The sequence below is a fragment of the Hyalella azteca genome, unplaced genomic scaffold (genome assembly GCF_000764305.2).
Source record: "Hyalella azteca isolate HAZT.00-mixed unplaced genomic scaffold, Hazt_2.0.2 contig9708, whole genome shotgun sequence".
Classification (NCBI taxonomy): domain Eukaryota; kingdom Metazoa; phylum Arthropoda; class Malacostraca; order Amphipoda; family Hyalellidae; genus Hyalella; species Hyalella azteca.
In genome coordinates this window covers 322256-345701 of record NW_025939770.1, presented here as the reverse complement: position 1 = coordinate 345701, position 23446 = coordinate 322256, and the positions used below count along the sequence as shown (strand labels likewise).

At 38.9% G+C, this 23446-nt stretch overlaps 1 protein-coding gene across 1 annotated transcript in view; it reads right to left on the bottom strand.

Moving 5' to 3' along the window:
- The window catches only part of LOC108665610, a 53478-nt gene that overhangs the window by 2899 nt on the left and 27133 nt on the right, over positions 1–23446 (bottom strand). Inside the window, exons 2-13 of the mRNA XM_018152386.2 lie at positions 16316–16459; positions 15064–15136; positions 14397–14505; positions 13888–14053; positions 9938–10197; positions 5274–5373; positions 4542–4726; positions 4143–4335; positions 3103–3360; positions 2791–2984; positions 2248–2472; positions 1942–2020 (exon numbers count right to left, since the gene is read on the bottom strand). Of these exons, the coding sequence (XP_018007875.2) occupies positions 1942–2020; positions 2248–2472; positions 2791–2984; positions 3103–3360; positions 4143–4335; positions 4542–4726; positions 5274–5373; positions 9938–10197; positions 13888–14053; positions 14397–14505; positions 15064–15136; positions 16316–16459 (1986 nt within the window). The remainder of the gene's footprint in view (positions 1–1941; positions 2021–2247; positions 2473–2790; positions 2985–3102; positions 3361–4142; positions 4336–4541; positions 4727–5273; positions 5374–9937; positions 10198–13887; positions 14054–14396; positions 14506–15063; positions 15137–16315; positions 16460–23446) is intronic.

Sequence of the window (23446 nt, the reverse complement as noted above, 5' to 3'; positions counted from 1 at the left end):
ATTTTATTCAGTCGATTATATTTTTCAAATTTTTCATCGGAATGGTATCCCATCGTTCAAATCTTTTACAAGCTGTAAAAATTCTGGTCTCTTACAAAAAGAATGCATCAATGCCCGCATTCAGCACAAGCCATCAGTAAATCATATCTGGGTAAGGCAGCCAGTCACTCACTTCTACAGGTTGTCTAGAAGCGATATTCAACGTTGCGTAGAAAGCACCAATGGCCCACGAATTTCGAAGAAGATTCATAGGTGAAGAAAAAACACAGCAGAAGTTAGGATTAACAAGGGTTTATTTGTTACATTCAACTCAAAAGAGTAACTATAAATCTAAGTTCACAAAAACGTATTGAAAAGGAAATAAAAAATACAGATCACAAGAACCGTAAAATTATATTCTAAAAGTGCGGTGCGGATAATACGCTGATGATTCATGCGGCCTATGAATAGAATCATTTCCACTGTCAGATGCATAGAAAATGTAATTTACTTTAATCGAAACTTTAACAACAAAAGTCACCAAGAGGCAAAGGCCTGAAATTTGGAGACAGAACAGTTGCCTCTGAGTAAATCCCAATAATGCCTGGCGTAATTTAAGGAACTGGATCGAAACTAAAAGCGTTCCAAGTTCAAAAATCGCAAATAAATACATAAATAGTAGAGATTCAGGATAAGTATTTAGCTTCAGTTACTGGCTCTGGTGGAAATAGTTACAGGAGCACAAGCGGCAGATGAACGCTCGCTTTGCTGGCCAACGTTTAATTTTCAGAGGGAGAGGCAGTGAAGTGGGAGGGTATAGGGACTCAAATAATTCAAGATCATGACGTGACTAAACTTCTAGACTTTATAAGCATAACCAGTGTTTGTTTCAGGCATAGAAGAGGAATGAGGAAACTTACAACTTGATTTTCCCACTGAGGGTTAACCTATGTGCAATATTAAAGTTCCTTTAGAACTTTCACCAGCAAACCGTGAGAAATACTCTAGATTTGCACAATGCACAGGTTATTGAAAACCCTTTAGCCAACGGCAAATCCCATAGTAAAAAAAATTGAATTCTATGCCTTCATGTCCAAACATGAGAAATTTAAAATAAAAAAAAATCGGAAAACAGCATAAAAAAAATGTCAGGAAAAGTACACGATTCAAGAGGTCGATAGCGTATCAACTTTTTTTTTTACAATTCTCTGCAGACAATCGTTCATGACGAAAAGAAGTTTCTTTTAACTTATGGTTGCTTGTATCTATGTGCCCATTAAAGGTTATAAAAAAAAAAAGAAAACGTAGGAGGCGGAAACTAGAGTCATTCAGGATATCAAGAACCATTCTAAAAAAATTGCATCGAACGATTCTAATTTTAATATAGAATAAGGAACGCAAAGATGAGAACCCAGCCTTCGGAATAGCATTTTCAGCATGATAATGGAAGCAATAAACCTATCTACTTTCCAGCAAACATATTTATCAAAATTAATGGCTAGGTTAAAACCATATAATGTTTGCTGAAATTTCTTTTTTCACAAGCCGAATTTATTTACAGCTACCGTGTAGTACCGTTATGAGAGTTGCACACTTAGTCTTTCGATTATAAATTGCTAATAAACAACACTGGCTATCTTTCCAACTTAGATTTCTGATCTTCATCGGTTTTGAAAAAATCTCGACATGAATAATTTTTTAAAAAAGAACGATTCATGATAGAAGAACGGAACAATTAAACGTATCCAAGTTCAAATAAAGTGCCTTGAATTATTAAATCGTGAGGCAACACTTCAAATCGATAGGTAGAAAAATAAACTTCTGAACTCCCAACACCTCCATTTGTAGATCGCGAACGTTAGGGTTTCAAGGCTTTACCACTCGTAACATGGAAGTGTAGCACGACACTACAGCGTTACAAGAGAAAAGGCCTGATAGAAACCAGTTATTTACCACCTGTACCTAGTGAAGAACGCTGAGCAGCTGCGTCGCAGGTATCATGAACGTGAATCTTCCATCCAAGGTATCGGTGGCTGAAGCACTGAGAAAGAAAAAGATTTTAAAATTATGAAAATTTACCTAATCCCTTTGGGCACTTCGATCACCATACAACTAAACAACAGGTATCAGGCCTCAAGAAAAAATAAATAAAAATATCAGCAGAATTTGATTAGGCTTTCATTGTGAATAACCTTTCTGGATAATTGGGAAGGTAAAGTTTTGCGCAATAAACATACTAAACCATAGTTGGACTTGGAAATAAATAACCTGATAATAAACTGTGTCGGGGGTGTTCGCATCGGGGGTCCACTGCAGGATGCCAGGCTGTCCCTCCTTGCAGTCCAAGTTGAGGGTTCGCTGGAAGGCGCCGAAGGAGGTGAAGGCGTCCGATGGTTGGTCAGGATTAGCCTTCCACTCACAGAGCCGCCCGAACGAAGTGGGCGTCGGGTTGCCGTTAGCATCGAAGTCTACACCGGCGAATACTTTCACTTGCTGCCGGTCATGAAGAATTCGATAGTAGTATATTTGTAAGTAGAAAGCATTAAAAATATCAAACATTCATGGCGCTTCAATTGTGTTTTCAATAACTTTAGTGTATCCTATCCTGGAGCAACTCTGAGCTTCGACACAAGTCTATAATTGAGAACCGTACAAAATTATGTTAACACAGAGTCAATGTAATAATATATAGCATCCCAACTCATCATCAAAGCAGTAAATGATTATATTCGGGCGTCAGGAACTTTTCAACAAGTCCGATAGGAATGAAAGCAACCGACAGGAAATGAAGGCTTCGGACAGAAATCTGACCGCTCGTTCCTGAGGAGATTTATGCTCGTATCCTCCCTCGGGGTCATCGGTGATGTAGAGAGGGTGAGAGCGAGATGGGTTCGCTTCATCGTAGCCTCCCTCGACCACGAACGTGTAACTCTTGCCGCGCACCACGTGGATCTCAGGGATCAGAAGTCCGTTGATGTAAAAAGCGACGCCCCAACCCACGTGTCCTGCGGCAGTACAAATTTTACTTCTCACTCAAGAATTCTCGTTATTTAACTCCGTCCATTCAGAACATGAATAGTTCAAGAAAATTAAGATACAAGGAAGAAAGCAAAGAGAACTAACCAGTAATAGCGTTGTATCCATTTTCGCCGGCGGTGGGGCCAATTTGGGCATAGAAGACTCCGTCTTCAGGCTCGTAACATGGGATGGGTGGGATGTACCAGGCGTTGGGGGAAGGCGTCACCGCTTGGGGAACGTTACTGGCGACGGGGGTAGTGGCTGGTTGGCGGGCCTGGGCGGCGGAGGGTGTGGGCGTGACAGGCTCGTCGGGCAGAGGGCAGTTCCAGCGAGGAGTGCGGCCAAAGTCAACGAACATGTCACCTGGATTTCATAAAACTAGTATATAAACGTTCGTAGCTAAGAATTTGTCTAATGAGGGAATTTTCAATACAAGCAATTTTCGGCGCTTTCGTTGAATGCAGCAACGCTGTTAAATTTTTGCCCTTGCACGAGTCCATTATATTGCTTGTTCTGTTCGAGAAAAACTAAAGGCAAATGTAACTATGATATCTGTACTTGCGATTTCACTCGAACAAGGACGATTTCAAATTTTTTACGAATTCAAGATCAATGAAGTCAAATTCGCTTAAAACCTTTGCCTTTAAATTTGCTCTGCTATCTAGGCAAAGATAGCTTTTAACCATCTCAAAAGTTGAGCATCTAGCAAATAACGAATTTCACGATAACTACCTGACCTATTCTAATTACCAACTTTCGAATTTTTCCTCTAGTCATGGTTTTCGTCTGACGCCTAAATAATGAAGTACAAATGTTCACATATAAGGTTTTTATCAACATTTTATGCCTATGAAGCAAGAAATGCATACAAATGTAATAAATTTTATGAATGGACATCTTCCATAATATGCAGAACTGGAGGCTGGCTCGGAAATGTAATAGAGAAAGTCATCGCAGAAACAGGGTCCTGTCAGAGGGCGTTTGAATGTGGTACCAAAAACCTCGGAAGCTGCCTGAGCTGACGGTAAAAGTAGTTAGCGTGTGGTAAGAGAAGTTACCACAGACCTCGGGTCCTGAGAGTGTGGCAAGAGGAGTTACCACAGACCTCGGGTCCTGAGCGTGTGGTAAGAGGAGTTATCACAGACCTCGGGTCCTGAGCGTGTGGTAGGACGTGTGGCCCTGAGCATTGACGGGTCCCACGGCCCAAATGACAGCCTGCGAGTTGTTGGTGTAAATGGGGCGGTCGGTGGCGTCTGTCGCACGCAGTGGCCGTTGGAATGTCAGCATCGTGAAGTCGTTGATCAGAGCTGCGTTCAGTAGTCGTACGTCGTTGCTTCCCTGCAGGAATAAAATTTGCACTTGACCCAACAGAATAACCAGAATAAGTGAAAACAAGTATGCAATCATCGATATCAAACTGACAAAATGATGAGACCGACAAAATTTTTGAGACTAATCAGCATAATTTTCGCTGCCTAGCACCACAAGCTATTTTTCAGGAGGGGAAGGCTCTATCATGTGTAATTGAGACAAGGAATTCGCACCCGAGAATCTGTATCAGGGCAGGAACCTCTGCCTCCTTGGCACTGGGCTTTAGCACCCAAAAAGTAATCTTCTGCGAAGCCGCGTCCAGTATCGCGTTCCAGCCAAGCCGTCACGACATCGCCTCCTATCATCACCGACCTCGTGTCAGACCCCGACACTCCGAACGACATGTACTCGCTGTCAGCTGCAAAAATAATTAATAGGCTTCATCGTCCAAATAGTGGCATACTTCCTGCATGTAGCACGCATCCTGTCCTGATCCTGTCCAAATTGGGTCAAGATGATCACACAAAGTAGAGTGCATCGCTATACGGACAAAGTCACGCTCGTTTCTGTGAGGGCACAGGCAAAGGCTTATTTATAAAAAGAGAGGTCATGTTGTATTTTCGAGTTATTACTATCACTGCATGAATTTGATGCTTTCTTATATTATGAACGTGGACGTCTGGATACATCGATTTTGATGATCAAGTAATATTTTATTATACAGGAAATGCAGTTGCAACGCGTTGGGACATCACTAATATCACACGCTACACATTATATTATTCATATTTTCCATGCGAACTTTTAAATTTAACTATCCTAGAGCCTCTTCAGATACAAAAATCTTAAGAAAGTAAACCTTAAATTACCAGATTCCTTTGCTCTATGAAAAATGCACAGATAAAGCTTATTTGCACATCAAATTCAACTACATTGCTGCAGCATTGAGTGACTCGTCTTCTCACCAACACGTCCGACCAGCTGCATGACGATGCTCTCCCCCGCTACAGCCCAGCGCACCTCCAGAGCCAAGTCGTCGTACAACACCTCGCAGTTCAGCTTCGTCTGTTTCAACATTCCAATTTTAAAATCATTCTAAAATTCGAAGAATTCATGGGAATCTGTAGAATTAACTAATAAATTAATAAATAAAAAATACTTTCAAAAGTATGCACTACTGATAATGTATTCATTAATGCCAATTTAGTATGACTTAATAATTTTTTTTAGATGCGAATCAAACTCACCCTATCCGGAACCCCACAACTTTTGGAGCAGTCACAAGTCAAAATGGTTCTACAATTTACGGCGTATTCAATCGTTAAGTTCGTCAAAGCTAGCGCTCACTGTCTAAAGTTGCGTATGTTATGGACTGTCTGTTCGTCCAAATAAAATGCTTGTAAATTTTGTTATACTCGAGAAATAATTCATGAAACATTGAGCTACAGAAGAGAGCAGGAAGATCGACTTAAGTCCAAGTTGTTCGTTGTATTAGATTGCGAGTTAGAGATGTCAATTCTAGATATGCAACTAGTGATTCACGTTAATATAGATAAAGATAAACAATAGTTTTTTCTGAACCATAAACCTAACGCTATGCACTTTTGGAAAATTTATTTACAAAAAATCGAAGCAAAGAGAGTTATGATAGGAGTGTGCATGCGGAGCAGGCACTTCTAAATCGAAGAGTTATATTAGATGCTAAACATATTTACATTCGCGTAAGAGTCGACTGAAAAATTTCACATAATAAAAATATAATTTCTTATTTTCATCATCATATGCAATTTTAACTAGCTGCAAAAGCAGTGGTTGAAAATGAATAAAAATTAATAATTAATCCAAGTATAGTATAGTATAAAGTATAATAATGTCGTTAAAATTTCAAAGAAAAACATGTTCTTGATCATCGTTTATGGTTGGTGATGAGACCCTGTTTAACCTAGCCTTATCCTCAGTTAGTATTTTTCTACAAGTCAATTTTAATTGAGTGGAGCTCCAAGGAATAATATCCTGTAATTCCTAATGTTCATCAAACACCACATTAGATAAAGATATTATAGCCGGTCATGTCGATTTTAGGAAGATGTCAAATATATATTTACACACACACTATCATCGGCATCCATCACTTTGACCTATTTACCAATGATTACGCGACAAAAACTTTACATCTATACAAATAGCATTGTAAAAATTAGAAAAAGCATACGTAATAAAATAATCGAGCAAGAACTTCCAACGAAAACTATGGTTATGTTAGGAAAATACAATACTAGTTGAGGATGAAAACCATCGAGTCTTAATTCTTAGACTATTTACAATACATGCTCATGCCACGTGCACGCGCCATCAGCCGTAAATTGTGAAGGATGACCTAGCAGCGCCGGTATTAATATGGAATGTTTGACCAATTTGACCATCTTTATTGGGTGGCAACACGTACGAAGAACTAACGCTATACCCAAATGCTCCTTGTGATAAACCAGGATGAGTCGCTACGAGATTGTTGCCAGAGCCTCGTAAGCTACCTTCCAGAGATTTGCCCTGGTTGAGGGGCTGATTTTTCGAGAAGGGAATCAATTCTGGAAATTCAGGAAATTCTGGAAAGTTTGGGAAGTTTCTCCTTGAATGATCAGTGGAACTTTTACTGATTTGAGAACTGAAATTGGGAGTTGTCTTCAGAATTTTTATACCATGAGGATTTTGAGACTTAGGAGTTGGGTTGTTCAGATTCGATTTGGTTTGCAATGAGAAGTTAGTTTCTTCCTTTCGAGTCTCGTTGTCATCGAAGGACTTCACGTGCGAAGCAGCAGTCCAATTATGCTGGTTACTTTTGGGTTTGGTTTTGAGATGAGCATCCCAATTATGAGGAGCTTCAGGAAGCAAAGAAGTGATGGAAGTCAGCAGCGCAGCGGAGTCTGAAGATGTCGCCGCATTTGCACCCGTGTTAGTATTCACAAGATTAGGTTGAAGAGCTACTGGGTTAGTAGTCAAGATACCTGGGTTAATTTCAGCGGAAAGCTGTGGGTTAGTGATGGAGGCAATAGAGTCAGGGGTCTCTCCAAAATTAATGAGAGCATTTTGTTGGCCTAATGAATCACCGCTTTCAGACAGCCGATTCTGCTGATTGATATTGACAACTCTGTTGCCCGAATTCTGCAAAGTCGGGCTTTGGGTTGGACCCACATTATTCAAGTTACGGTTTACAGTGCTGCCTGAGAAAGCGACTGGTCGTCTGTTACTTAGAGGATTATTTACGTTAATATTACGGTTAGCACTCTGAACTCTCCTCCTAGGAGTTCGAATTGCACTTGGATTGTTCGGATTGTGTGTGGCAATATGGTTATTCTTGGTGCGTACATTCTCATTAGTTGTGCTACGATGAGTATTAATCTTTTGATTTCGAGGAGATATTCTATTATTTTGACCAAGATTGTTATTATTAGTCCGCCCGAGATTTAGAGGGGAGATGGTAAAAATTTCGTTGTTAATCAAGTTTTCGTTGATAGGACCATCTCTTCCAAGAAAACTTCGCTGATCAGTTTCGAAGCTTTGAATACTTTTGGCAATATTTCCATTGCCACTAGAATTTTCCAAGTCGTCTCTGTCAGTTTTAAGAGACACCGGGCTTGGTACGTCAGGTCGAGGTCTGTTAAGGCCGGTTGTTGTCAGAAAATTTCTATTTCGCTCTGCAGCATTAAGTGGAATTATTTCATTTTCAAAATCTGGATTCAAAATTTCAGCATGGACAACATCTGGTTCCAGAGCCACTGCTGGAAGAATTGGCACTCTAGGAGGAACCCGAGGTCTAGGTGTGGGCCGAGGTCTAGGTGTGGGCTGAGGTCTAGGTGTAGGCTGAGGTCTAGGTGTAGGCTGAGGTCTAGGTGTGGGCTGAGGTCTAACCGTTACTGGTGTGGTAGCCGGTGGTATGGAACGAGGTCTGAATGTAGTTAGAATCGGCTTGGGTGTCGAATGCCGCGGTCTGAAGGTGGTTGGCACTGCCCTAGGTGTCGAAAGTCTCGGCCTGAGAGTGGTTGGTATCGGCTTGCGTGTCGTAGGTAGCGGTATGAAAGTGGTAGGTATGGGCCTAGGTGTCGTAATTCGCGGTCTGAAAGTTGTTATTGGCCGAGGTGTCGTATTTCGCGGTCTAAAAGTAGTTGGTATTGGCCTAGGTGTCGTAAGTTTCGGTCTGAAAGTAGTTGGTATTGGCCTAGGTGTCGTAAGTTGCGGTCTGAACGTGGTGGACAAGGGCCTGTGTGTCGTTGGTCGCGGTTGAGGTAAGGTAGGATTCGGTCTAGGCACGGGGAGTCGAGCATTACTGATAGGTGAACTAAGTCTGGGTTGTGGGACACGAGATCTGAAAGTAGTAACTTCTTGGAAAGCGGGTGGAGAAGGAAGTGAAGGAGCTGGGGCAGCTTGGAGGAGGTCGCGGATAGCAGAACCACTGTTCCCAGTCCCGGACTGCGAGGCAAATTAATACCGTAGATACTTTCAACAAGTTTCCACATCATTTCAGAGATTGGCTGCCGTATTACAAACAATAACCATTTCTGACTAAATTTGAGCTCAGAACTGACTTTAAATAACGAATGGATAACCTTTAAGGCCATCTGATGCAGTCCAATGCAAACGTTTGCGTGTAAACAATTAATCTTACAGAAATAAATTCCTATAAGTAAATGTAATCAAGTTCAGGAAACCTAATTCATTTCCTCAACTTTAAGGCATTAGGTGAACGAGTCCACTCTGTATCGCGAGGCAAGGGCGTCATCAACACTTTCCTCTGTTGAGGTTAGCCTTTCATTTTTGGGGGAGGGGAAGGCGAAGTTTCGTTTCAATCTTTCCAATTGTATCAACCAATGCGGGCAGGATGATATGGTAATAGCTTATAATTATTACCAAATCGATAATAAGATTTTGTTTTCCACTGAATTTTTTCGCAATATTTTCAATGCAGCTTTATTTCCCCAGTGAAGCAAGCCAGGAAATAGTGCAACCGCCCATCACTCAGTACATGCAATTTGATACTCGAATAAATTGCGAATAACGTTCTTGTCAAAAGCATGTACTTCCGGGTATGCAATGAAATAACCCAAAAAATTAACCATTACGCACATTAATGAGCAACAAGTGTTTGGGAAAAAGTCGTAAAGTTAAAAATTAATAAAAGCAGAACTCGCATGAAATATGTGAATTACACAAGAAAATGCTCACAGTGCAAAGTTGGAAGTAGCTTCTCAATTTAAAAAGAATTTAGAATGTAATAAGTCATAGAACGCCCTAATTGCTACTTAACATTGACACACGCTCGATTTTTTCATTCATGGTACGATGTAACCAAAACACAACGATATTTGTTCATCGAAATCAATTTCTGATTGTTCGATCTCCAGGCGAGTTCATGGGCAAGAATTCATAGGTTCACACCACTTCGGTAACACTGAATCTCAATCAGCAAAAAAAAAATAATAATTAGAATTCTAATGTTTAGCTATTCCATACATTTTTTCCGTTGAGTATCCCAATTAAGTTAATAGATTATTTGAAGCACCATACAAATATTCGGCGTTGATTGGAATCCGAGTGATCGTGGCAAAATAAAAGTTTTAAAAGACGGCAAGCTCACCTGCGGAGCAACACCAAGCATCTTAAGAGAAGGCGGTACGTTGAGGGTCGCAGGGATGCGGACGTTTCCGAAGTCAGCGAAGAAGGCCTTGCACCACACACTCAGGTAGTCGATGTCGAAGACCGTGAGGTGGTCGGGCAGGGTGATAACGATCGTCTTGCCCTCGTAGCGCTTCAGAGGGTTCGTCGAGCCGTTCTCGTCTGGCACAACAGTGCCGTCCGAGCCTGGCTTATCGCCTCTTCCAACCCAGAAGCGAGCGTCTAGAATTGAAAAGCGGATGATATACATCGTTAAATATTAGTTCATACAAAATATAAAGGTAGAAATTCGATTATTCTTCCATTTCTACAATCATACCATAAACTGCGTCTAAAACCGATAAATTATCATTTAGTTTTAATTTATCTTCCGTCAGTGAGGTAGAAGCAAATGATTACTGCTTCATACTGCGAGCGAGTTTTGTACAAGAGTTCATATTGGACTCGATTGAAGATTGAAATAAAATGAGACTTATCAGATATATAATATGGCAACCTTGTGACATTGTCACTTTCGAAGCTGAACAGAAAAAAAGCCGACGTGAGAAAAAATAAAAGTGGGTATAATAGCTAATACCTAATAGCTTGCGTATAAAAGCTAATATTTATTAGCTTGCGTATAATAGCTTATCCGACGCAAAACCTCTTCTAGTTTTCAGAAGATATAAGAAGGCAAAAAAATTAAGAAGAGAATGTAAAAGAAGGTAAAATACGTTCAGCCATATTAGAGGTTAATAGTACTTATTCGACTTTCAACTTATAATGGCTTTCTTTGGATTCGCTAAAAAATTAATAAAAGTGCGATGAAAATCGACTATAAGTTTAGGAGACTATGGAAGTATGGAAGCATTTATTATATATACAAAGTTTAGAAGACTGTGGAAATATGGAAGCATTTAATAAATATGCATTCATACATTAGCCAACTAATAAACAGCATGCATATTTTCTATAGAGGAAAGAATACGACGGCAGATATACATGAACAAACAGAAGCATCCTCAAGGTATTTACACAAGTATTGATATTTTATACAGGCAATATTTACAAAATAAGAAAAGAATTTTCAACGAAGTAATAAGAGACTTACTTGTACACAGGCAAATGAAGAGGTTGCAGATGTGCAAATGCCAATCGAACAGAAAACTGCAGACAGAACTCGTGAGAAATGAGTCGTGTTGATCTGATTTTATAATTTCAAACTTAATGTGAGTTCAATGCAAGTTCATGTAAACGAATCTAACATTTCGGGCGAACCTAACCTATTTGGTCGAAATGAGAGTTTTTGCGTACATTTAATCTGACGCATTCTTATTGGAGATGACGAAAGTGAAAAGGGAATACAATGAATAAAGTGGATAATACGGCAAAATTATAAATTGCACAAGGCTTACAAAGTTGGGGATGATTTTCAATGTAAGGAATAGATCGACCTTCACATTCTGCATGTGATACAAGTTCTACTCGTAAATTCCGTACTCGTCAACCAATTGAAATCATTCTAAGAAAAATCTCAACTACTGAGCGACAACAAGAATGATTAAAGTTCAAGAGACCAATACAAACTTCGAAAAATTTTTCGAATCGTAGAAGCTCATGATGAGTTTGCCACAAGTCTGCGCAATATAAAAAACTCTAGATAAAAACCTATTTTTTGTAAAACCTTTAGACCTTCAGAAGTTTCCAGACCGGAATCAAATTAGGGAAAGTGTCAGTTCGAGCCGCCGTTGATATCACACTTTTGCTCTATTCGAGACTGAAGGATATCTGAAGTTTCTGACGTTCCCAGAAGTCTGGTATTATTTTTAAAAGGCGTGACTGGGCTTCTTTTTAAAAGACGAGTTAGTATTTTAAGCAATAGTCACACGCGTAGCATTTAAAAATATTAATGATGAACTACAGAGAGAAGCTAAAAGGACTCGCAATTTAAAAGCTGTTTTACCAATATTTACATCGTAGAACACTAAATACAAGGCAATATATCCCACACTCCTTGAAAAAACAAATTCATCATGCACAACGAAAAAATTATGTACAAAAAGAAGTCGTAACGAAAATTCCATTCTAGTAAAAAACTACGACGCTAGATGAATTCATAGATTTTCTGATCTAAACCAAAAGGACAGAATCCAGTGACAACTAAATGTGGTGGTTTTCTTTATTACGAGAAAAATGCATAGCGACAGAAGGGTTTCAGCAGCATGCTATGTTAAGACGAGGGGTGCATTCAATTCACCCCGTTTTACTGAAAATCCAATCATTGAGAACAAGATTGCGAGTACGATACAATAACACAGAAGAAAGAAGAGAGAAAGCAAGTGTGATCCTTCAGATATAACCTGAATTTAAATCTCTAGAGAAAAAAGTTCTACTTGAATAGTACACATCTACATCTTGATAGACAACATTAAAACTATCAGTAATTTAAACAATCGCAGTCAATATTGAACAATTCAAATAAATTGACCAGGTTATTGCTAATGGATCAGCGGTTGTTTAATATGGATAGGTTGTTAAGAATATACAAGTCTAGGGAAAAACTATATGAAACTTAATTAGAAATCAATGATACACGAGATACAACTTTTAATTTAGATAAAAAAAACTCCACGATTTCCATAAAATTATTCAAGGCTGAAACGTCGAATTTTAATTAGAAAAACATCGTCTTTGTTAAAAAAAGTTGCTAAATCGATTTGTTACAGTTAGAAATTCAGAATTTTTTATACAAATCGCCGTCTGTACAACGCCCACGCTTGTTTTTTTAATACAGGAAACAAAATTTTTGTAGCCAGGTGACTACATTCAAATAGCCATTCAAACGGTAATGGTGAGAGAAGAAGAGTTGGCATTGAATCAATAATTGCAATATCCCAAGACAGCTTCAAAATTTCATAAAATATTTTTAATTAAAAAAACATTTTCTATTTATTTTCATGAAGTTAACAGTTTACAGCTTAAGCTATAGCTTAAGAGAAAGAGACAAGCTTTAGATCGTTTAAATTAATAGAAAAAAACTACAAGAAGAATAAATAGATAAATACATAGGTACTATCAAACTTATACTAGTGATCTACATACCAAGTGGTATTGCAAAGAAAAGCATACACAGCCTCATCATAGCCAGTAGACATTATATAGAGACACGTGTAATAGGTTGAGAGAATAAGAAGATTCATTTTACGTACGAGGGGTGTTAGCCCGTCGACATTTCCACTACAAGAAGCAGCAGTAGGAGCGGTACAGAAGTGATTATTGAGAGGGCGAGAAAGCTACAGATAGGAAATCTCTTATATTATTAAATTTATAACTAAGTGCGTGTGCACTTGATACCCATGTAGTAGCCTCCAAGATTCTATAGAATGTATACAATTATAGAATGTAATTAGGTAACATGTCAATTATTTGTACGTAGCATTGATAACACATACATTTTTAGCATCACTCGGAGCTATGGATCGACGAAAATAAGTACATATCCACAATTAACTCGAAATTTCTGAACTCCGACGCGTTATTATATGTAACTTATGCGAATACTCTATCCACGAAAATGCTGGAAAGCAAGATCACTGGAAGAAGATTTACGGCTATCGACAGTTTGGCCGGCATACCCGCCACTTCCAGCCGCTCTTGCGCTACCGAATACACTCTGAGCAGATCCTGAATATTGATCGAATTGGCCACTGCCCCCGGCACCAACTCCTCTAGCACTGCCAGAATTACTGAGCCCAAACGTATCACTGAATGGCCTCGACGGAGCGTCGAATGTGTAACCAGTTGACGGGAATCTAATTGGCTGCTTCTCGCCGCTCGACTTATCGTTAAACCTGGACCTGCTCGAGCTACTCGGGAAACTGAGGCTGCCGCCAGAATTCTGGTTTTTGGGTCTAGAGGAAGATGAAAACCCACCAGGGGCCGCTCCGTCGTAGCTGAAGTTGGGGATGAGGAAAGTCTGTGCGTCGACAACCACCAAGCGGTCAGATGAAACGCCGTGATCGAGGGTGGAGAGCGCATTGATCTTCTGTGGTCGAGGATACTGGAGGCCGGATGGCACGACTACGTGTCCGAAATCAATCTGAAATTCAAACAGTCCTTTGTCGATGTTCTTATAAACAAGTTTATGAATTTTGTGGAGCATAATCTATTATTGAAATCATTAGGATTTCAGAGCTTTAACGACTCTATCTTGACTGGGCGAATGTTCCATGAATTGACACGTCTGTATTGGCCTTCAAGCTTTCTTACCACTCCTAGGTACATACGTGTCTTGAATTTAAACTCATTTGGTTCAATGAGCTTATAATAACTGCAATAAATAACGTTCGCAAGAGCTAAACATAGCCATGTCGCTTTCATCAGCCGCAAACTAAATTTTTTTATAACGTTGGAAGAACAAAGAATAATATTTCTTGACTCACCGCAAAAGCCCGACACCAAACTGAGATCCATTTGACATCCTTGAGCGTGATGCCTTCAGGCAACGTCAACGTCACGTCCTTGTTGCGGTAGCGCTTTAGTGGCTGAGTGCTGCAAGAGACGTGGCCGGGAAAATCGTTACAAAACAAATCTACGGCGTTAAGAATAGTTCAATAAGGAATTGGGTTTTAATCGACGATTCGTGCATTGTTATCCTCTACCGATTCTTCCTTGCAAAGAAGGGCAGTAAAAAAAGTTGATGAAAGAGTGACTAATGAATTCATAGTAACTGGGCATTAATGTACATTAAAAAAATTACCTACGTGGACAGATCATTTATCTAGTAGGTATAAGTTAGTTGATGTGCGAGGAAATCTAAAAATAAATTGAAGAAATGTACTACACACAGATTTGAAGCGACGTTCTCAGCCAACTCCTGAATTTAATTTTAATCCATATCCCTTAAAAAATCCACAATGCATTCTCAACTAATTTTTTACCGTGAATTCACAGGAAGAGATAAAATGGCCTTGGGAAATACTTGGTTAAATTTGCTTCCTATAATAAATACATTTCTAACTGAACACCTAATCTAATGTTAAACTCAAACTAAGTGAATACACATCATCTCTTGACTTGCTCGTTGATCAATCGTTACGAGTCACTTGCCTTCCATTTTCATCAGGGATGATGAAACCTTCGTCGCTCGGCCTTCCGCTGAAACCGCCGTAGAAGAAGGCATCTGTTGAGTAATGAGAGTCAATAACCGCTGAATTCTTTAATTTTGTTCTCGACACATCGTTAGTTAAACTCTACTCTTCGTGCTATAATTGCTTATAATGAATAGATGTACGAAGGGGTAGAGATTTAATCAACGAAAAAAGTCATTTACACATTAAAGTGATGATCCATTGGGGTACGTGCTGCTTCCAGTTGAAGCAATACTAACTTTACTCGAGATCCTTCTTCTATGGTTATAACCCTCCCAACAAGATTAGGATCGATCAATTCTATGCAAGGCGAACCCTTTGCTCGTATTAATTTGGTTCCCAGAAACAGCCCTGCTGAATAAATCAAGCCCATGAACTGTCTTGAGTGGAACAGTAATAAAATCGAAAACTGCAAGCAATAGACGCATACATTATCTAACTTCATTCTTATCCAGAATAGTTATGAAGGCAAAAACCAATGAAAAGATTATCAGTGAGAGTGCGCACAACCTTTGGAAGAGCAGCTTCGAGAGGAACCGAATAAAATTTGTAACAAAGCATAACCTAGTTCTGACGGATCAAATCCAGCTTCATTAACCCAGTTTCTTTGTTATCACATTCCAATCGGACAAAAGAAAACTCATTTTCGATGAGCCACGAAGACGTCTGAATAGAATTTACGAGCAAAATTGTCAACACGCACCTGCCTTTATACCCGCTAGACACACGCTTCCTTCATACGGTAAGCTTTGGATGATTTTGGATGAACTTTCGGTCAGAATATATTATTCGTATATACTAGAGTCAATTCAAAAAAAGAAATTCCACATAAACAACTTTGGTAAACAAACCAACGAGTTAACTTGATATATAACATCTGGAGATGTAACGATTAGCCTCGTTATATACTTATATACGTTTACATTTAAACGAAAATTTCTCAACGTTGATTAGTAGTTCACCGTTCCCATGAAGTAGAGTAAATTTTCAGCATAATCTTACACGAGTGTAAGACATTGACAACTTGACAAGTTCACATACGCTATGAAATCGAGTATTCAAACAAATCCTCTGGAAGATACAAATCCCATTTATATGCGAATTTAGAGTGAGTAAATCAGACTGATCAGCAGCCGTACAACGAGATTCAATAAATACTAGAGACTCATGGTTCAATTAGGAGCTGTAAATTCTATATTCATTAGACTGACCAGGTGCTGCGCCGTCGTAAGAGAAGCCCTTGACGTGGATGGTGCGGGAGTCGACAGCGAAGACTTCACCCTTGACTCCGTGTTGAAGTTCAGACAGCGCACCGATGCGCTTACCGAGGTATTGTGCGTCCACTGAGGAGCTCACTGTCCAACATAAATAAACGTGAGGTTAAAAAATGCGTTACTAATATATTTATATAGTATCGAGAACTTGTTTGTTATTGTAAAGTGTAAACAATATCAATGGGCGAGACGTCAATGCATTAATCAGGTCAGGTGATATATGAAATCTATCTCAATAAGTTCGTTATCGACTGATGTGGCAGATGAAATACATTTTAAAACGCTTTTGTGTTAATGAATTACCTAATAGAGTGAGGCATTTTAATAAGATTTTCAGCTCTAATAGAAATAATCGTCAGATCGTCAATTAAATAATTATTGAAGCCTAAGAGCCTTGTCAAGTGCCATCGTTCCGTCATCGAAATAAAATATTTTGATAGGCCGAGCTTTGAATCCAATGGAGAAATACTAGAAATTCGGGCAAGCTGTCGATAGACTAGACGAGAAATGTCCAACAATTCGTTCATCCGAGAAATATCTGTTTCTGATGCGAGATAAAAGATGAGCATATCAGGCGTTGAGGTGTAGATTAAATTTACTATTACTTCTTATTTTGTTTTGCTGACTGAGCTAAGAGAGCTGTAAAAAGAGTAATTGATAAATGCAGGGTTGCAATTGTTTTGAAAAATTGGTGATCGAAAAAAAGCCCCCGACTTATTCAACAATTTAAAATTTGTAGTTTGAAATAATTATTATTGGGACTGAGAACCTGCACCATACATTACAATTGAGAAATGGAATCAACCTAAACACGAGTCTTAACAACTAAATTTGAAAAAAATTATAAGCAATAAAATGTTTATTTAACCTCGATAATCGCTAATGATACGAATAAAGAAAGAATAAAGAACTAATGACCATCAGCATGACATGAGAAACATGCAGTTGCTGGGACTATGCATGTAAAACGAACACTTCCGCACAAAATGATTCCATTTTAAAACAAATTATGCTCAAAATAACACTTCATGACACAATCGCACTCTTGCGAGACTTTGAATGGAAAGCAATAACGCAGACTTGACCAGGATCTCTTATTCTCTGCCTTGTAATACGAGGAAAAATTTATTCCGGCATTCAAGGCAGTTTCCAATTTTCGTGTTAGCGACCTACGGGAATTTCTTTTTCCAGCCAGTCGTTCATCCGGAGTTGATCACAGGCTATATGGGTGGCAGGGCAGCGCTGTTTGCCCTAGGATGCCTAGTCAAATATCTATAGAAAATGTTCGCCTAACGATCAGTACGACAAATCTAGTCCAAGGCGAACGTATCTATCTATATATTACCCAGCAGAGTGAAAAACTCTTGAGGCGGATTCGGAATAAAAGCTTTGTTTCAAATGCATTTCAACTAAGTATGATAGAAGCATACATTTATTGTACCAATCGAGAAGATTGATCAACAACTTACGTGATAAGTACAAATGAAGGAATCGTTAAATCGTAGAGCGTTCAACAAAGTACGGAAAAAATTGGTTAAATTGGTCCCAAGTTATTTGAAAACGTTCGATGAACCATCGAAAGCGCCATACTATTATGCCTAACCAACGTAAAGGGATGCGATTTCTGTGACATTCCATTTCAAATGAATGCAAAAAGAGAGAAAAAAATATATAAATTCTCAAAAAATCAGGTAGGCAATCGAATTTTGCTCATCAATACATCAAACAAGTCAAATAATCATTATAAATTAATCGTTAAAATAGATTAAACAATTAAGTTAAGTATGGGGGTAAATTTTACCATCGCTCTCAATTTTTTATCACATGTTAAATATGTTCAAGGTGAAATCATTAAAGCATTCGAGTAAAAAATATTTTTTTTCTACGGTGCATCGAATAACACAAGCTGCACTGTGATTACGATGAAAACCCAGACAAGGCGAACGAAACTAAGCCAAATCGCGATGATCAAAAATCAACGAGGAGCGGGAGCACGAGGACACTTTCACCCTATTTTCAAAGCTTCAAACTTTTCATCTGAAAAAAATTCGAAGCAATGATGGGCATGGAAGGCCGCGCCCGAGGTCAAAGCGTCACGCGTGGTCAGCGTTACCAGCGCTACCTCCCTCCCTTTCTATACGAGCTCTGGCACTTAGTGAGAGGTGGCCCATGTCGTCCATCAAAGGATTATGTCCGTCATGACCCCCTCGAATGGCCGATATGAATAACGGCGACGTAGTGAACCATTATACATGTACAATGTACACCGAAACTCTCATCAGTTATTCGGCAACCGAGTTCTGATCAGAATTTTAAATTAGTTTTATGAAGCCAGTAATTATGTCTCGCCTATTTGTTGTGCATAGTGCAACCGTCAAAGAAAAATTCTGTTGCTGAGATTTAATACGTCGTCAAAATAATTTGCAACCTGAACGATGCATCTAAATTATTAGACAACCTACATCTCGTTAGTATATCATTGTGTTCTATCTCTTATATTTCATCAAGCTAAAAATTACTAAGTTTTTGTAAATTTATGCAGGATTATAGCAGTACGCCAGCCAAATTTTTCAAATATACAGTGAAACGTATAAAAGTCAAAGAAATTTTGAAGTTAATATCTTTAAATCGGCTCACTAGTGCTGCAACAAGTTCAGTCGATTAGATTTATTTTCAAAGAAAGTAAGCTCGAAATTAGAATGCAGTTGGCAGCATGCAACTCTACTTGCATATCCGATTCCTTCATATGCATGCAATATTCATGAATGTCACGCTGCGGAGAAGAATAATTAGCAAGAAACAAACGTTCACAAGAAAGAAAAATCATCGTTCCTATCTCTGCTAGCAAGTCATTAATCACAGAGCTCAAGAGACGCATTTGGAAAGTGCGAATACTGGAAGCATTAGTGGCGCGGTCACTTTATTTCTCTCAACAAACAACCTATTAAATTTTCACACGCTAGACAAAGAATATTGTGAATGCAACAATTCAAATAAAAGAAATAAGTTTTGTAGTTAGTATGTCTAACGCAATTTCGTTACTAAACATTCTCAAAGTCCAGCGATCAAATGACTCAGCTGGGTAACTCAAGTTAGAAAAAAATTACGATAAATCAGGTCAGGTGTACGCTCCTTACAACCTTCGGAAATTCGTGGCGTGAAGCTACCGAACAATTATTCCGTGGCGTTAAACAATTTAGGTTGCAGAGAATGGGAAAGCTTCCAGGACAGGAAGCGCGGTGACCAGCCACCAAAACTGCGCCCTAATGGCACATTGAGCAACGCGTGCGTGGGCAAGCCCTTTTGTAATCAGGGCTAAGTTTTCTCTGCTGGAACACATTTGCGGCATACGAGTTACTAAGGAAACCGCACCCGGCTTGATTGCGATTACATGAACTAAGCGCATGAAGAAATCGACTAGAAGACAGTTGCTTTCACTGCGCAAAGGCATCAACATTGTTAAATTCAGAATCCACATTAATAACTTCGATTCATCTTAAAATCCTACTGTCGTCGATATTGCAAGAAATTGCTGTAGTTAATTAATATCAAGGCGTATACATGGATCAAAAGGACCAGGAGACGTGCCTTTTTTCTCAATTGGGTGTATCTGTCAGCAATGTGGTAGAAAAATTGTTGAACAAATGAACCGCGTGAGTGAATGAATAGACGATTAACAACTGTTTACATAGATAATAAAATTTGGAACACTTCCAAACTTGGGAACTATAATCAAACTTGGGAACTATATTTTGAAGATTCTGTAGACTAAAATTCATAGAATCGATCAATGACCATGTAGGATTGCTTGCTTGAAGATTTGGCTCTCATGCAAGAGTAAATGGACACATTTATAGCTCACAAGCAAGAAGCAGTGACGTCTTGCCGACCGATAAATTGGAACTCAGACAATCAAGGGCTGCGAAGTGTTTTTCTGCAGCGAGAGAGATGCGATTGTGACCATGATGACAGAAACATGAAAGGCTGTTTTTTTCTGCTGCTATTTCAGAAACTTAGCATTGCAGCTTCGATGATGGTTCACTATATTTATTTGGCCACATGACAAAACAGTCCGTGTGCATAATTTATGCAAGTAATAGCCATCACATCAAGAAAATCTTTTCAACCAAAAGACCTTGCGGGCTAGCCATTCTAACCAAAATAATATTGTGCGCAATCCCGTTGTAACTGTCAATATCTAGCGATTACAAATTTCAACGACGCCCGTCAAAACATCCTACCACTTTTTACGGTTGTAAAATTTCGTCAAAATCGCCAGATTATATCACAGAAGAACAAACTGTGATGGTATCCATGAAATTTTAATATTTCCTCACTTGCATTTTTTAGCCAATGCTATTATTCTAATGGAAATGCTAATGGGGCTACACGGAGGATAATGCAGCGGCAACTTAAGAAAACAGATTCGAAAACGGGTTTGCTCACTAACTTCAGAAAAAAAATTCACAAAAAAAATTTACTGCCGTTCAAATAAATTTTACAGGTCTTCGTAACTTAAAAATGTGCTAATTCTGATACAAGACAGTTTCAGAAACCGTTGCGGGAGATCGTTAACATTCAAATGGATGACTTTAGGTCACTTTTCTATTACCGACCCCGCCTCAGGCTAATAACCTTCCAACAACACTTAAATGTTCACGCATCTATGGGTGGAAACCAATGCCTCTGGCCTTCGTCAAGCCTAACTTTTCCATTTTAACCGCGGTGGCTAGGCGTGGGTCCACGGTCCAAAAATGAGACCATCGAAAGCCGGATGGACGTGACGCAACATTGCGGCCACGCAGTGGGTGTCATCAGCAACGATTCCGGAGGCCATTTCGCGAAGCCCCGTCACTGCAGGTGTACGTGATATGGAATTTACTGAATAGAAACGGGGAAAATGACATTGAAGTGATGACGTTAGAAATAAAAGCGTGTATTGTTACCACGAAAAGTTTTCAGTGAAATGAGGGCGATTTTGCAAGCGCATTGGGGCGGTAAATGACTTGAAGCGACCGACAAATATTATATTCGCTAGGTGATATCGTAAAACTAAGTGGTTAAGTCTATAAGAAAGTTCACATATCAATCCCAAAGATAATGTTGAACATTAAATGGAATGTTAGATAGCTCCTAACCACCATCTACTGATAACTCTGAACGAATATTTCTTCTGAGAAATTTCGAAATTCTAAGTTTCACTAATAGAAATACAATTCCAGGCTTGCATCCCAACTCCAGTATTTTCAGAGAAATTTAGGGGATAGTTAACTGTTCAAATTTTCAACATAATCTACATCAATAAACTTCTGCATTATACCAACACAATTAGAAGAATCTGTCGTAATGAACAATTGGATAGATGTGAAATTATTCAGTTTAAAAGTACACGTTATTAATACTACAGCGGATCGATAGTAAATTCTATGTTGCTAACATCTTAACCCATTAACGCCGAACGGGAACATTTGTGCCCAGCTAATAAAAATGGCTGTAAAAGTAAAGACATTGCATTTAGCTATTTTCTGTTGATAAGGTGTGTTCTCTGAAGGTTCAGAACACGTACGGAACATGTTTTGTTTCTCTGCCACCAGGCATTCATGCGCAGTAGCCGGCTGACCTTGACCGAAAGAGAGGTGTATGAAACATGGCTCCACCACGCCTGAGAAAAACGTATGTACCTCAATTACTGAAAACATTTTACTACATCCAATGATTGGAATTTGTAGCTGGATAATGCACCAATTGTATATAAATCACAAATGATCAATAATGTTGATAACATTGAATGCATATAGTAAAATGTAAATTTTGGGAACAAATGTGCCCGTTAGGATGTAAAATAAAGATTTCGCCCTACACGAAAGTTGAGGCACTTTTTCTTATATGATGTGCGTAGATTTATTTTAATTGCTTTCCCGTTGTGTCGTACGATATTATAATGAGAAGTTAACAGATGTTTGCTATTCTGTAGCTCCTAAATATATGTTTAGAAAACTATTCATGATAATATTGGCCCGTTTATATGTAAATTCAGATATGCCTTATAATAAATTTTCAGTAACTATAAAAATCATTGTAACGAGTTATGGGTTATATTGCAAGAAGTGACTTGAGTGATATTTTCAAACATTGAAATAATCTTATTAGATGTTTCTTTCTTCAGGCTGACTCTGGACGAGGTGTGACAAATACTTCAGGAAGAATCTGATGATAGTGATTTTGAAATAAATGTTGCAATCGAGCCTCCCATTGAAGAAGCAGCTGCTGGTACTGACTGCGACTCTGATGCCTCCGACAGTGAAGTTATATGCAATCCCAATCATTTACTATGAAGAAATTTACTTTCCGAAGTACTTACTGACAAAAGAGATCATCAAACGTCGTCTCCTGATTGTCAGCAGAGGAAGAAGAAACTCAGAAAATGGAAGGTGGTTTGGCATAGACACGAAACAAAAGTTATTGATAGTGTTGGAGATTATGAAAAGCAAACAAAGGAACAACAAGTAGTGAATGAGAGTATTTTGAAATGCATCGGACATTTATCGGAGAGTATCGGAGCATAAATGCTCAAGTGGTAAATGCTTGGCGTCAGCGCAGACGAATACATGCTGACATGAGCTTACTTGACATTTCTGGGAACTTAGTTTTAGCTACATTGAAGGCCTATGGAACAACCAGAAAGGCAACAGGACCTAAATACAGTACTGGTAGTGCAGAAGAAAGTGTGCGGTACAACGAAAAAGGCCATTGGACTGCAAGAGGAGAGCATGCACGCAGCAGATGCAAGCAGTGTCAGGGCAGAACAACTCACATATGCAAGATGTGCAAGCTCCCCTTGCATCCTGAATGCATGGAAAAATACCACACTAAGCCATAGATACTCTACTAGTTAGCTTTTGACAAATAAAAAGGAGTCTGTATGCATAGAGCTAACAAAGGACTATATTTATAGGTTTATTTCAATTTCTTCTAAAATCATGATTTTATAGCCGAATGGGCACATATGTTCCCAAGCGGTATTTTTCATATTTTCAAATAAATTTCCGTTTTGAGCGTTTCAGTTGT